This window comes from Brachionichthys hirsutus, chromosome 20 (genome assembly GCF_040956055.1).
Source record: "Brachionichthys hirsutus isolate HB-005 chromosome 20, CSIRO-AGI_Bhir_v1, whole genome shotgun sequence".
In the NCBI taxonomy this organism is placed as follows: domain Eukaryota; kingdom Metazoa; phylum Chordata; class Actinopteri; order Lophiiformes; family Brachionichthyidae; genus Brachionichthys; species Brachionichthys hirsutus.
In genome coordinates this window covers 1,535,026-1,547,418 of record NC_090916.1, presented here as the reverse complement: position 1 = coordinate 1,547,418, position 12,393 = coordinate 1,535,026, and the positions used below count along the sequence as shown (strand labels likewise).

At 42.7% G+C, this 12,393-nt stretch overlaps 1 protein-coding gene across 1 annotated transcript in view; it reads right to left on the bottom strand.

The window, feature by feature from the left end:
* Positions 1–2,394: 2,394 nt before the first annotated feature.
* usta (uronyl 2-sulfotransferase a) overlaps positions 2,395–12,393 on the bottom strand; it is a 39,959-nt gene continuing 29,960 nt past the window's right edge. Inside the window, exons 3-8 of the mRNA XM_068753946.1 lie at positions 10,494–10,649; positions 5,891–5,970; positions 5,624–5,777; positions 3,137–3,234; positions 2,835–2,992; positions 2,395–2,718 (exon numbers count right to left, since the gene is read on the bottom strand). Coding sequence (XP_068610047.1) covers positions 2,426–2,718; positions 2,835–2,992; positions 3,137–3,234; positions 5,624–5,777; positions 5,891–5,970; positions 10,494–10,649 — 939 coding nt within the window. The 3' untranslated portion in view covers positions 2,395–2,425. The remainder of the gene's footprint in view (positions 2,719–2,834; positions 2,993–3,136; positions 3,235–5,623; positions 5,778–5,890; positions 5,971–10,493; positions 10,650–12,393) is intronic.

Genomic DNA, 12,393 nt, shown 5'->3' with positions numbered 1-12,393 from the left:
ATTACAACAACAACAACAACAATGCATGAATGCTGACTGTTAGACGCACACTGTGTTACTGTCCCTGACAGTCTCAGGCTCAGGCGTCTCTCAGCTACCGGTACGCTTTTGTGCTGTTTAAGTAATGGAATTGTATTTGGGCTGGTTCCAATACACTCTGTGGGGTTTAAACTTTTTACAGTGCTCGGACAAATCGAACCCAAAGCATATAGCCGGACCGAGTCTGAAAGATGCTATTAGACTATGCATAGTCCCGCTGTTGTGTGTGTAGCCGGGGCATACAGAGCACCAGAGAGGAGTCAAAGCATTTTCTACTAAGACGGGGGTAGATGGGCAAAAAGGGAAAACATTTACCGGTATATTTTGAGATAAAAATTACGTTTATTGTAATAGTCAACGATATCATTAAAAATAATGGCCGAATATTAGGTAAAGTAAATATTAGGGGGAGAGGCCATCAGACAGTATTTGACCAAAATGGATTCAAGCTCATTGTGTTCAATGGAAAAGCAGACAGAGCTTCCCGCTGATTTCTCTGTCTGTTATTTCGTGGTTATGGATATTTCGCTGAGGAGCAGGCAGAGGGGCTTGAAATATTTCAGTGAAGGATTTTTTTTATTTACTTGGTTTTGATGTTTTTTGGACTAAAGCATCAGCTGCAACGTGGAAACATGAAAAAAAAAAAAAACTGCATTAACTTCAACTGAATATCAGCACCACTGAAATCAACGGACTCTGCTCTTATCAAGCATGTAGAAGCGGCCACAACAATACATTTCACACAGTAAAGCAGACACAGAGGCAACAGCTGCAATAGCTAAAGGACATTTATTAGTTGTGTTCACCGGCTTCTAGTCATATTTTTTTTTTCATAGCCACCAAAAGTCAAAGATACAAATGATTAAATTATCAAGTTAACATTTTTCTTCCTTCCTGAGAATCTTGTCTGGAATGCAAATTAAGAAAAAAAATTAATCTGGCAATAAAATAAAATAAAGAAAACCACATCAGACATCCAAAATTAATGGTAATAAGTGACAAAATAAAATCCGGGGTTAATCTTTGGATAATTTTTAAGTGAGTTGTAAGTGCACACACACTCACACAGAATTTAAAGTTGGTGCATTACATTGTTTTCTGATAACAACACAAGAACCGTTGAACCGTAACAAGACCTTTAAAAAGAAAAAAAGAAAGGCCAATCAGCTTCCAGTTTTGAGCCCAAATCAATCATTCTGCTTCAGGATTTAATAAAAAAAAAAGTGCAGTATATTCGTACAGTTTTAGAATGCATCACAGTGGAAACATTGGTATTTGGCAAGCTCCATAAAAAACTTTGGATAAAAACAAATTGCGCTCTATATATGCTTTTTTAGTGTTTGACTCTACAGCCAGTTCATATCTTAAGAATAATCTGCTCTGAATAATAAATCTATGTGGAAAATACACAGCTGGTTTGGTCAAACGCAATCATTCACGCACACATGGTTGGAATTCTCTGAATTCATAATGGAGTGCTTCATGTTCAACCCTCATTTACAACTAATAACATCTTACAAATCCAACAAGATGCCGTAAAAAAATATTTTAGAAGAGCTACTTCACAATGTCGCCGCTCCACCAGTTGTGCACAGAGGCTTCCTGTCAGTTTACTGGAACTCTTAAAAAGGTTTGGCACTTACAAAAGTCCTTAACTGATATACAAAAAAAAAAAGGTTTTGGTCGTTTTTATTTGCAGATACCCTTTTTCCATTCCAGCTTTTATGACATCAACCATTTCATAGAGGAAAGGACCTTTTCCTTGAGCAATATCGCCAAAGTCCTCTCTTGATGTAAACACCCAGCGACCACCGTAGAAAGTATTTCCCAAAGCACTCAGCTCTCCACACCTTGTGCTAATCTCTCCTGGAGATAACAACAACGAGGGATTTATTTGTATTACATCTACGCACCGAAAAATGTACTCAATTTAAAACAAACTTGAGTCACTTAAACCGAGTTTAACATTATATCCCACTGTCCTCGATCAATTTTTAAATAGAGTATTTCGTGCACCCGATTACACAACCCTTGTCCTCAGTGCGAAGCCTGTCATGATAGGAGAGTACTGCAGATGGGGGGGGGGGAGAGAGAAAAACAAAATAGCCCCTGCAATCATGAGTGTCATGATCCGCGCACCAGCACCAACGCACCAACGCAGCAACGCAGCAACGCAGCAACGCAGCAACGCAGCAACGCAGCAACGCAGCAACGTACCAACGCACCAACGCACCAACGCAGCAACGCAGCAACGCACCAACGCACCAACGCACCTTACTTTTCCCGGAAATGCGAAAGTGAAAGAATGTGTAACTCTCCTTTGCTCTCAGGTTGCCTCCGCCCATTAATTTGGGCGGGGCTACTCTCACTGTTCGTTAAACAGCCCTCAGGGCTGTGCCAGCCAGCTTTTGGCATCCTCCATGTCCATGCCAAGTTCTTGGTCTTCATCCAGAGGCTCAGGGGTCCGTAAGGCGAGCTCTCGCAGAAAGGTGGGTGAGTACGCAGGGGGTTGGGAGACAGACTTGAGGCCAATCTTTTTCTTCATGAGATGGAACTGGTCACGGACAAAGTTGTAGAACTCGTACTCAAAGTGCATGCGCTGGTACAACACCTGCAGGGCCTCCAGCGTGGGCGTGTGTTTGCGCACCGTGCCCGTCATGTTCCCCATCTTCTTAAAGTCTGCAGAAAGAACAAGAGGAAACAAATATGACAAGAACATATTCAACATAGACCGTCTGCTAAGGATGATGGTATATTTCTGGAGGCCGCACACACGCCATTAACACGATACCTACTCGCACTCTTGTAGATGCCGAGTACTCCAGTAAAATAATGAGGTATGAGCCTCTCTAAAATGAGAAAAACATCCTCCAGCTCCTCCAGGATGCCAACAAGGAGGTAGTTCTCCACCACATGCTGCTTGGCCTTTTCCAGAGCCCATACTCCAGGTTCTCTGATGGCAAGAGAAAGACAAAAAAAAAATAAGCAAAGACCGTAACAGGGCCACCTCGAGTGACAGAAGGCAAATGAAGCAGCACAAGAGGAGAAGGCAAAAACTCAAGCCTTTAAATGCTTCACCATGATGGTGTGCAGGTACCTGCACTGAGGATGCTGTCCGCAGAAGTAGGGGATGATGTAGAAAACCTTGGGGTTGGAGCACTCGGGGTAATTCTCTAAAATGCACACATTTATATCCTGAAAGGAGAAAAATTACATTGGATGACTTTTTTAATAGATGTCCAAAAACGTAAAGCCGTCCAGACATGCAGTGATTTATTTCCATCACTAGAGGGAGGCCTTCCCCAATACTGCTGGGAACTCAGGTTGACGGAAAAGAACATCCTGAACACCAAACCCCCCCCCCCCCCAAAAAAAGAAAAGAAAACACAGCCCCGACCTTTCAACCCAGCAGGATAAAACTCCTCCTCATCTGAGACACGGATGAAATAGAAGCAGAAACTGCAACGACTCTTCAGAACATAGACAGTATCTTACTATTATGCAGTTAACGGGGTTGAACTGTAAAGTTTCATAATTCAGGATAAAGCGATGAGATCAGAGATACAAATGTGGGAACTATTATAATTAAAAGAGAGAGCGAAATAAAAAGCAAGACAAGATCAAAAGCACACACACACGGGAGGATTGGCAGACGCCGTGGAACTCGCGGTGGAATCCATGTCAGGTGACGTCAGTCTAACGGATGGCAACAAGTCCTGAGCGACTGCATGAGGCGCGACCCCATCTGTCTCCCTCCCCTCACGCACACACGCAACATGGCAGGGTTCACGCACACACACATACACACATGATCATACACGGGACAATCAAGAAAAAAAAAGAAAAAAAAACACAGAAGGAATGTGTCGAACCATTGACGCCAACTGAACATGCAAAGATTGTATCAAAGCTGGGCTTTAATATTATCATCTAGTTGGGTCAGACAGGACCAGCGATCCTTCCCGGGGGGGGGGGGGGGGGCACGATTCCAGATGTAAAAATAATTCTAGAATCTGGATCCAGATCCGGATCAACGCCATTCTCGGGGAGGACCGAGCCACGGGGAGGACCTTGCTTGGGGAAGCTCTCCCCAGTGGAACCTTGGAACCTTAGCATTTTTGCCAATTTTCCCTGTAACATTACCACCAAAAATAAACTTTATCCACTCTGTTCTTCTACGACTCATGCACGAGCCACAAGTGGTGTGTGGACACGCAGACACGGGGAGAGTGCACCCACATCCTGTGAATGCCCCCCCCCCGTTGCGACATCACAAGGGGGGGTAGTGCTGCCAGTAGGAGTCAGTAAGAAATTATAAAAAGAGAGCAACAACCAGCAACAGCAAAACAGAGAAAAGGCAGACAGGAAGGTACATGCGCAATGCCCTGCTCTAAAATCAAATGACACATTGCCTGAAAGCCTCTCCTCTACTTTGCTCTGACCCTCAACATTAAGGGGGCCTCTGGGAACCTGTCCACAAGTAATTTACATACATACATACATTACATACATACAGAGACAGCCACTGGTATTTTGAAGATTTTAAGACACTAGAAGTGGGCGAGATGGCCCTAAAAATAATATCACAGGGAATAATATTTCAGGGAATTTTGGCGATGATGATAGGATCCAATATTTTTAATATGGCAATTGGTTTTGTGACTCCCCACCAAGTCCACTCTGCATAATATGTGGTGACAAGCTAAAGAACCAGGCACTGAAGCCTTCAAAACTGCTTCAACATATAGAGACCAAGAACCCTGGATTAAGAGACCAGAACCTGCCCGGCAAGGAACCTGTCCATGGCAGGACTCCTGCTGCTGGGATAAATAGTTTCACAAGGAGCAATGGAGGATGTAGTTTGTGAACTAGAATTTGATTAACATTTAAAGGAGCCTAACAGGTTTCCTAATTGCCTCGAGAAACACTACGTGCTATGCATCCTCAAAGAAAACACACATAAGATCTGAAGAAAGTGAGGCTCATACTCACACAGAATATGCGCCCAGACCTCTTCATTTATTTAACAACACAACGATCCTTTATTATACAGCGCATATCCGGAACGCGGTGGGTGGACCAGTGTCAATTCTTGAAAGATGGAACACATTTAATTTTTGAATTAAAATCGGATAGAATGGACCGGTCCTTTTTTTTTTTTATCACAGCAGGGAGTTCAAAACTCGACCTCTTTATTAGCATGCAATCAGAGACATTTTATAATACGAGGAAAACATTTCAGTCAAGTCTCAACAGAGGCTACGAAATGTTTAAGAAAAACTGGTTTGGGTGGTATCGAGACAGACACAGATTTTATGCCAATTCACACGCTGCAAACATGAATTTATGTAATGGGCATGTGGGCACTGGAGTCGAGAAACTCTTAATTTGTTGTGTGTGTGTGTGTGTATATAGTCTACACTCCGTATTTTCCTCTGGGGTGGGACTGGAGCTGGTGACCCTCCGCTTCCCAACCCACTGCTGCTACTGCAGCTACAGAATATACATCTCAAACGAACACAAATGAAAGTGTTGTCGAGCCGAAGGGAAAGAGTTCAGTGGCGCATCGAAGCACGGAACTCACCAGGTATCGCTCGTCATCTTTCATCCCTGGAGTCCGGATGAGGTGACTCTGTTCGCCCTTCCAGTCGCCAAAGCGACGGAAGAAATAGTTAGAGAGGAACCGGCTGATTGGGTCCCGGATTATGTTGATGTAGACCGGCTGATCTAGCCCAGCTCTTATAATGACAAAGAAATGACAAGGTCAAGGCTTGTTTTATTCAAAATTGAACACAGGGACATTACAAGCGATTATGTCAAGACACATTCCTGGACTAGCGAACTTCCCTACCTCGAAAAATTGAGGAAGTGGATGTGCCTTTCATAAAGGAACGGCGGCGGGATATTACTGATGTTATTCATGAGACCCATCTGAAAGAAATGGAGAAAAAAACAAAACAAAACACAGAATAAATTAGAATTAATGTGACGCACCTCACAGAACTAGTCACAACCAAACCTGCCTTCAGTGGAGGCAGTCGTCTGATAAATGAAGATTATTATCAACTATTACACAAACAGACAAGATGTGAGGGCTCCTATCTGCTGTTTTATATTTAGCTCAGGACCTGTTGCTGCAGCAGGTTTCTGCCTGTCAAAGGGAAGTCTTTCCTTGCCTCCGTTGCCAAAGAGGGTCAAGTTGGGTTCTGTCTTTTCCTGCAGGGCTTTCCCTGCTACTCCTGTAAAATGCCTTGAGATGACTTTATGTTGTGATCTGGCACTCTAGAAATAAAATTGAATTGAATTGAATTCCAGATTTCTCTCCGCGTCGCCTCGCCTGTGTTGGTCACAGCCGTCCGTCAGCTGCAGGCTAGTTTTGAGATTACTCCGGTCAGTGGTTTTTTTTTGTCTTTGCGTCCGTTGTTATTTTCCTGCACGTTGACAACTGCTACTGAGATTTCATTTGTGTTTTCCCTGACTGAGCTTTAGTCCTGAGTTACTTTCTATCGTTTGTTTTGCCGGTCAGTATTTCAAGTTACTTTCCTGTGGCTGTTATTTGATGTTACTCCTTTTCGCCTTTTGTCTAGCAGTGCTTGTTTATTTCTGTTATTTGGGCTCTCAGGGGTCCAGCCGACCCGTACCTTGTTGACTGCTCGTTTATGCTTGAGTAAAGAGTTAAACTTATTCCTGGTGGCCGTTCTATGCACTTTGGGGGTCCCGCTTATATTTATCCCATAACCCAGTAAACAGAATAGGCAAGCTCCCGTCACCAAACTTGCAAATGCAATTATTATTATTATTATACTAAAAAAATAAAAGCTCCATCACTGAGCTGCTGGAGTTCACACCTGGCTTAAAGCAGGAGCTACAGAAAATTGGATGACTTTCAGAATATCACGGAACCTTTTCATAAGACATAAATAGAGCAAACACATTTTTCACTGCTTCATGCTACAACTAAGTCCCCGTTATCTATCTGTTTATCTTGACTGTGCCATTCTCTTGGTAAAATCTGAGGTCATTTGGCCTTTAATAGGGGGCTGCTTCACATTCCATCCTCTCCGGAGGGACTGAATCACTCTTTACATAAAATCCTAGCAGAGCGCATTGATCAGCTAAGGGGCTGTTTGCATGTCGTGTGATGGGTACCTGTTAAATCAGCAGGACTATTTGGCTAGCAAAAGTATTATGTATACTTGTCTATGTACACATGGCAGTTAATATGAGGGCCCCAGTCAGATTTGGGTCCCACACCCTCCTCCTCTGTAAACTCAGTACATTTCCACTCGCTCTACGTCAAACGAGGATCTCTGCTGCAGCAAAATGCAGAATGAATCAATTCTGTCCCGATTCATCCATTCCACTTCTACAAAAGTTGATTTCCCCAAAACGGACCTCCTTGACTATTTGTCCACAGCAATTAGCATAGAGCCTAACCTCCTGAGGTCCCCTCCCCCACACCCAGGTTGATGTGTTGCGTATGTATGTATGTGTGTGTGTGTGTGTGTGTGTGTGTGTGACTATTTCCTGACCCACCCCTCTTAATCTGTCTGGTCAGGCCTCTCACTCACAAGTGAGAAAACTGCAGTGAGCCATAGAGAAAGTGGTGGACAGTCTGAGATTCCAGGCATACCTACAAGCCCCCCACTCCCCTCTTTCCTGACCCCTCCCCCCCCCCTGTGGCGCCCACACAGGGCTCATCAGGATGATCCAAAAGAAACACCAAAAGCTATGACTGCTGCTGTGTATTCCTATCCGTTTAATGTGCCTCTATATATATTTGAATTCAGGAATGAAACCAACGCAATCATCACCTGTGACATCACCGTGTCAGACATTATGGGAAACGTTAAACCATTTTACCTTCAAGCCGCAGACTAGAGTTATTATAATAAAGTAAAATAATACACAGGAAGAAATCTGCAAAGTTTAAGAAGCCAATTATTGTAATGTTTTTTTTTTTTTTTTTTTACATAAATCAAATGCCCTCTACAAGGGAGTCAAATCAATAATCTGTTGCTCCGGGTGCAGCTGATGAGACGCTACTCAGGAGTAACGGTGTTTGAGCCGGGGTGAGACGCTTTTCAGTGTTTACATATTTGTGGCTATGGGATGCAGATACACAGGGATCTCACATGAGCACAGACACCCCCACAATACAAATGCTGCCGCTTTCCTTTTGGAGGCTATAAAGGCAGACTTTTATTTTTTTTGGACATGTCTTACACTCCTCCTCCCACTTAGTTACCTCTGCATGGCAATGGAAATATGGGTCACTATGTGCCTTAAATCTAAAGATGCTTTGCAAAAAGCTCCAGACAAAATAGGGCACCTTCATGTTTTGGCAACCCACGTTCAAACCCTTGGGCAAACCCATTAGGTGACTAGCTGGAGCGCCAGCTGGAAAACGGTCCAGAAACGGCAGTCCGGAGCCAGAACCGCAACTGTTGAGCCCAGCCCCTCTAAACTTAGGCGACGCACGTCTGCATAGGTCAACACGGAAAAGTTAAGTACACATGCAAGTAAACACAGAAAGTTAGAGGTATGCACAAAAACACAAGCACAGACATCGGAATGCGCATGAGGAGGAGGAGGAGCTTTACTTGGGACCATTCATAAAGATGTTTTATGTCATGAGAAGTTGTGAACCATATGGTATTCTGCCACAGGATAAACAAGTTAGCTGTTTAAATATTGGCTTTACATTTATATTAAATCAGATGGTAATGGCTTCTGGTGCTGCAACAATTCATCGATTAAATCGAATAATTCGATTTAAAAAAAAAAGCTTCAAATTCAATTCTGTTGCCTCGAGGATTCGTTCAATTAGCATTGCGTGTTGAAATTATCCATAAAACTGCTGGCGCGTATCGAGAGTGGGAAACCGCCCGGGAGGGTCCGTGGGAATGCCAGAGCAGAGGGAAACAAAGTCCAGAAAACGACAGAAACTGTCCAAAGTTTGGGACCATTTCGGTAAAAGAACGCGGTGCAAAGTTTGCACTGTCAAACAGAGCCGGCGTATCACAAGAGTTCTACATCGATGTTGCACATTTATCACCCAAAAACCAAAAACAATGTAAAATCAATACCATCAGCCAACGCAATGTGTATGCGAGCTTCATATAACTAAAGGCCCTTTTCAAACATTCAATTAGATGTTATCTGCATGCTTGTCTCTTATACAGGCTTCCCTCAGGCCTTTTATTTATTTGCCTTGAATGCTAATGAGCGTGCAGTTCAAAATAAATGTTATTGCAAGCATTAACATTTGTTTGTTTATTTTTTTTGTACCTCTTAAAAATATTCTGAAATATTTCAACGCATTTTTAATCCGATTACTCGATTAATCTAAATAATTCATCGATTACTGGTTTCATACATTTGGTATCTGCTTATCGTTCAAAAGTGGGTAGCAGTCAACAATTTACTGCTAGTTCACAAAAGGATGTGAGTCATCGGCCCAATCCTTTCACCCACTCACGCAGATGAGTAGAGGAAGCGTTGCATCACTAGGAAACTGATGGATGTTTTTTTTTAGGTTTATCTATTTTACCCGACACAATTTCAGGTAAAAATAATTGTAAATTTTTATTTAAGTGACAACTTTTGCAGAAAAAACATGCAACTAGTGATCCGCGGTTGTTCATTAGAAATAATACCCTTTAGTTTATTTGGTGCTTTGAATGTGTCTGAACTGCGATCGAACACTACAGTAACGGATGATATTATGGATTACATTCTGAGGAGATTAAAGTGCTTGCTCTTGTGGGTTCTGTCTTTCCCTGCTACTCCTGTAAAGTGCCTCGAGATGACTTTCTGTTGTGATCTGGCGCTATAGAAATAACATTGAACTGAATTAAATGACTGCATGGCTATTGAGACCACGCCCCCTACATGCAACGTGAATCCATGGAAATGTTTTTTTTCAGCTTTTAGTGGAAATGAATCAGCGAATTCAACAACGATTTGCCTCATTAGCATTTATTTTGGCATAATCCAAAGCAATTCTCCCCAATTCTCACCCATCTCTCTCAAGATATGCCAGGAAATCATAAAAAAGAGTTTCTCTATTCTCTACATTGAAATGAAAGAAGAAAAAAAAAATAGCTCCAGCTATCGTAATGATTGGAGCAGTCATGTGATTATGAATATATGATATGAAAAAGCAAATAAGCAGACATGGAGGGGAGCTTTTTATTTTATTTTATAAATTTGAAAAGTGTCACTATTTTATGCATAATCTGCTGGGAAGTCTATTTATTATGTTGATCATGATAAATCAAGAGTTTTGAATTTTAAAATATCTTGAGAAACTGTGGACAGGGGCACATGACATCACTTTCACATGTCGAAACACACAGTGGATAAATAAAAGCATCATTAAACCTCTGGCCATTCTCTTAGAGTGACTCTTATATATGTTGCCTTCTGCACCATCACCTTGTTTATCTCACCTGTTCCTGTATCGTGATGCGTGTTCTATTGTGTACATCTGAGGAGACCAGGTTAAACTGGTGTTTCTCAGCCAGTGATCTTAACAAGATGACCACAGTCCGACTGCCGCACTTCCCCACACGGTTATAAACTACCTGGCCGGGGAACGGGAACGTCTGCAAACACAAGCATACAGAAAAACATTGATATATATATATATATATATACATTACACTAATACAGATTAAACTGAAGTGCAGCTGAACTTTTATTGAATCTTTGTCCTCTGCTCCTCCTTCGTCCTCTTCCTCTTCTTCACCACTAGTCATCTTAGACACCACCAGCCTATGTTGGTTGGCTACACTCTCTCCTACCACGACCTTACAGTCACCAACCTCCTTTAAACTGCTCCGTCTACACAAGATGTCGTCCACCTGTGTGCTCCTCCCTCCACTCTTGTAGGTCACCCTGTGTTCTAGTCTCTTCTGGAAATAAGTGTTAACTACTGTCATTTCCATCCTTTTGGTAAAGTCCACCAACATCTGTCCTTTTAGGTTCCCGTCCTGAATACCAAACTATATTTCCTTCACCAACATGCCCATTGAGGTCTGCTCCAATCACGACTCTCTCACTGCTAGAGAAGCTCTGAACCACATAATCTATGTCACTCCAGAACTTCTCCTTCTCCTCTAACTCACCTCCTACCTGTGGAGCGTACCCACGAACAATATTAAACATGACTCCCTCAATCTCCAGCTTCAAACTCATCAGTCTATCCGACACTCAAATCACCTCTAGAACACTCTGCACCAACTCTTCCTTCAAGATAACTCCTCCTCCATTCCTCTCCTCTGTTATAAAACAACTTGAATCCTGCTCCACAGCTTCTAGCCTTGCTTCCTTTCCTCCTGGTCTCCTGGACACACAACACATCAACCTTTCTCCTCATCATCATGTCCACCAGCTCTCTAGCTTTTCCCGTCATCTTCCCAACATTCAAAGTCTCTACTCTCCATTCTAGACTCTTCCATTCCTTATTCTTCTCTCGCTGTTGATGTACCTTTCCTCCTCCTCTTCTTCATCTCTGTCTTCGACCCACAGTAATCCAGCGTCCCGTGGGTTAACAACGCTGGTGGCGGTTGTTGTTAAGCCGGGCCTTGAGCAATCCGGTATGGCTTTCTTATTTACATTGATCTGCATAATTTGTTGTGCCAAATTTTTACACCGGATGCCATTGCCGACGCAACCCTCTGCATTAATCCGGCACATGGGAGAAACAGGCAACGCTACATTAGCTTCTGCTAACCGCAATACCCCTGAGGCTGCATTCTTCAAGAATAAAAACGGTTGAACAGCACTTACAAATGCATTGAACCAACAATTATCCCTAAGGGCCTCCAAGATCTAAACAATTCTACACAAGATCTACACGTTCCTTTGGAATGAATGATGAAAACACACATAAAAGAAAAAGGAGTCAGTTGAAGGGGTTAGGGAAGAACTGCGGCGACGAAGAAAGGCCACTTGAAAGGCATCAGGAAGATGTAATTTACAAGTGGCAGAGAAATTCCATTTTAAAGTCAATCAATCAAAGGAGTTTCATACATTGTGGGTTGCACAAGCACAAAAACAAACAAAAATGGCCCAAAAATAGTTGATGGCAGAGATTTAATTGGGGGAAAAGGTTATGGAAAATAGAAAAAGCTCTCATGGACAGCAGTCAAACATTCTTCGTTGCTGCCTCACCTTATTAGAGAACTTCAACTTGGGCAGTGTTCAGGACACCTGTCAGGCTCTCCCCACTGATCTCATGACAAATGCTGTGTCACACCCTGACATGCATGTTGTGCTCACTGCAGCAAAGCCATCACATGCATTCATGCCCTGAAGCACTGACAGCAATGTAAGATCAAACCATCA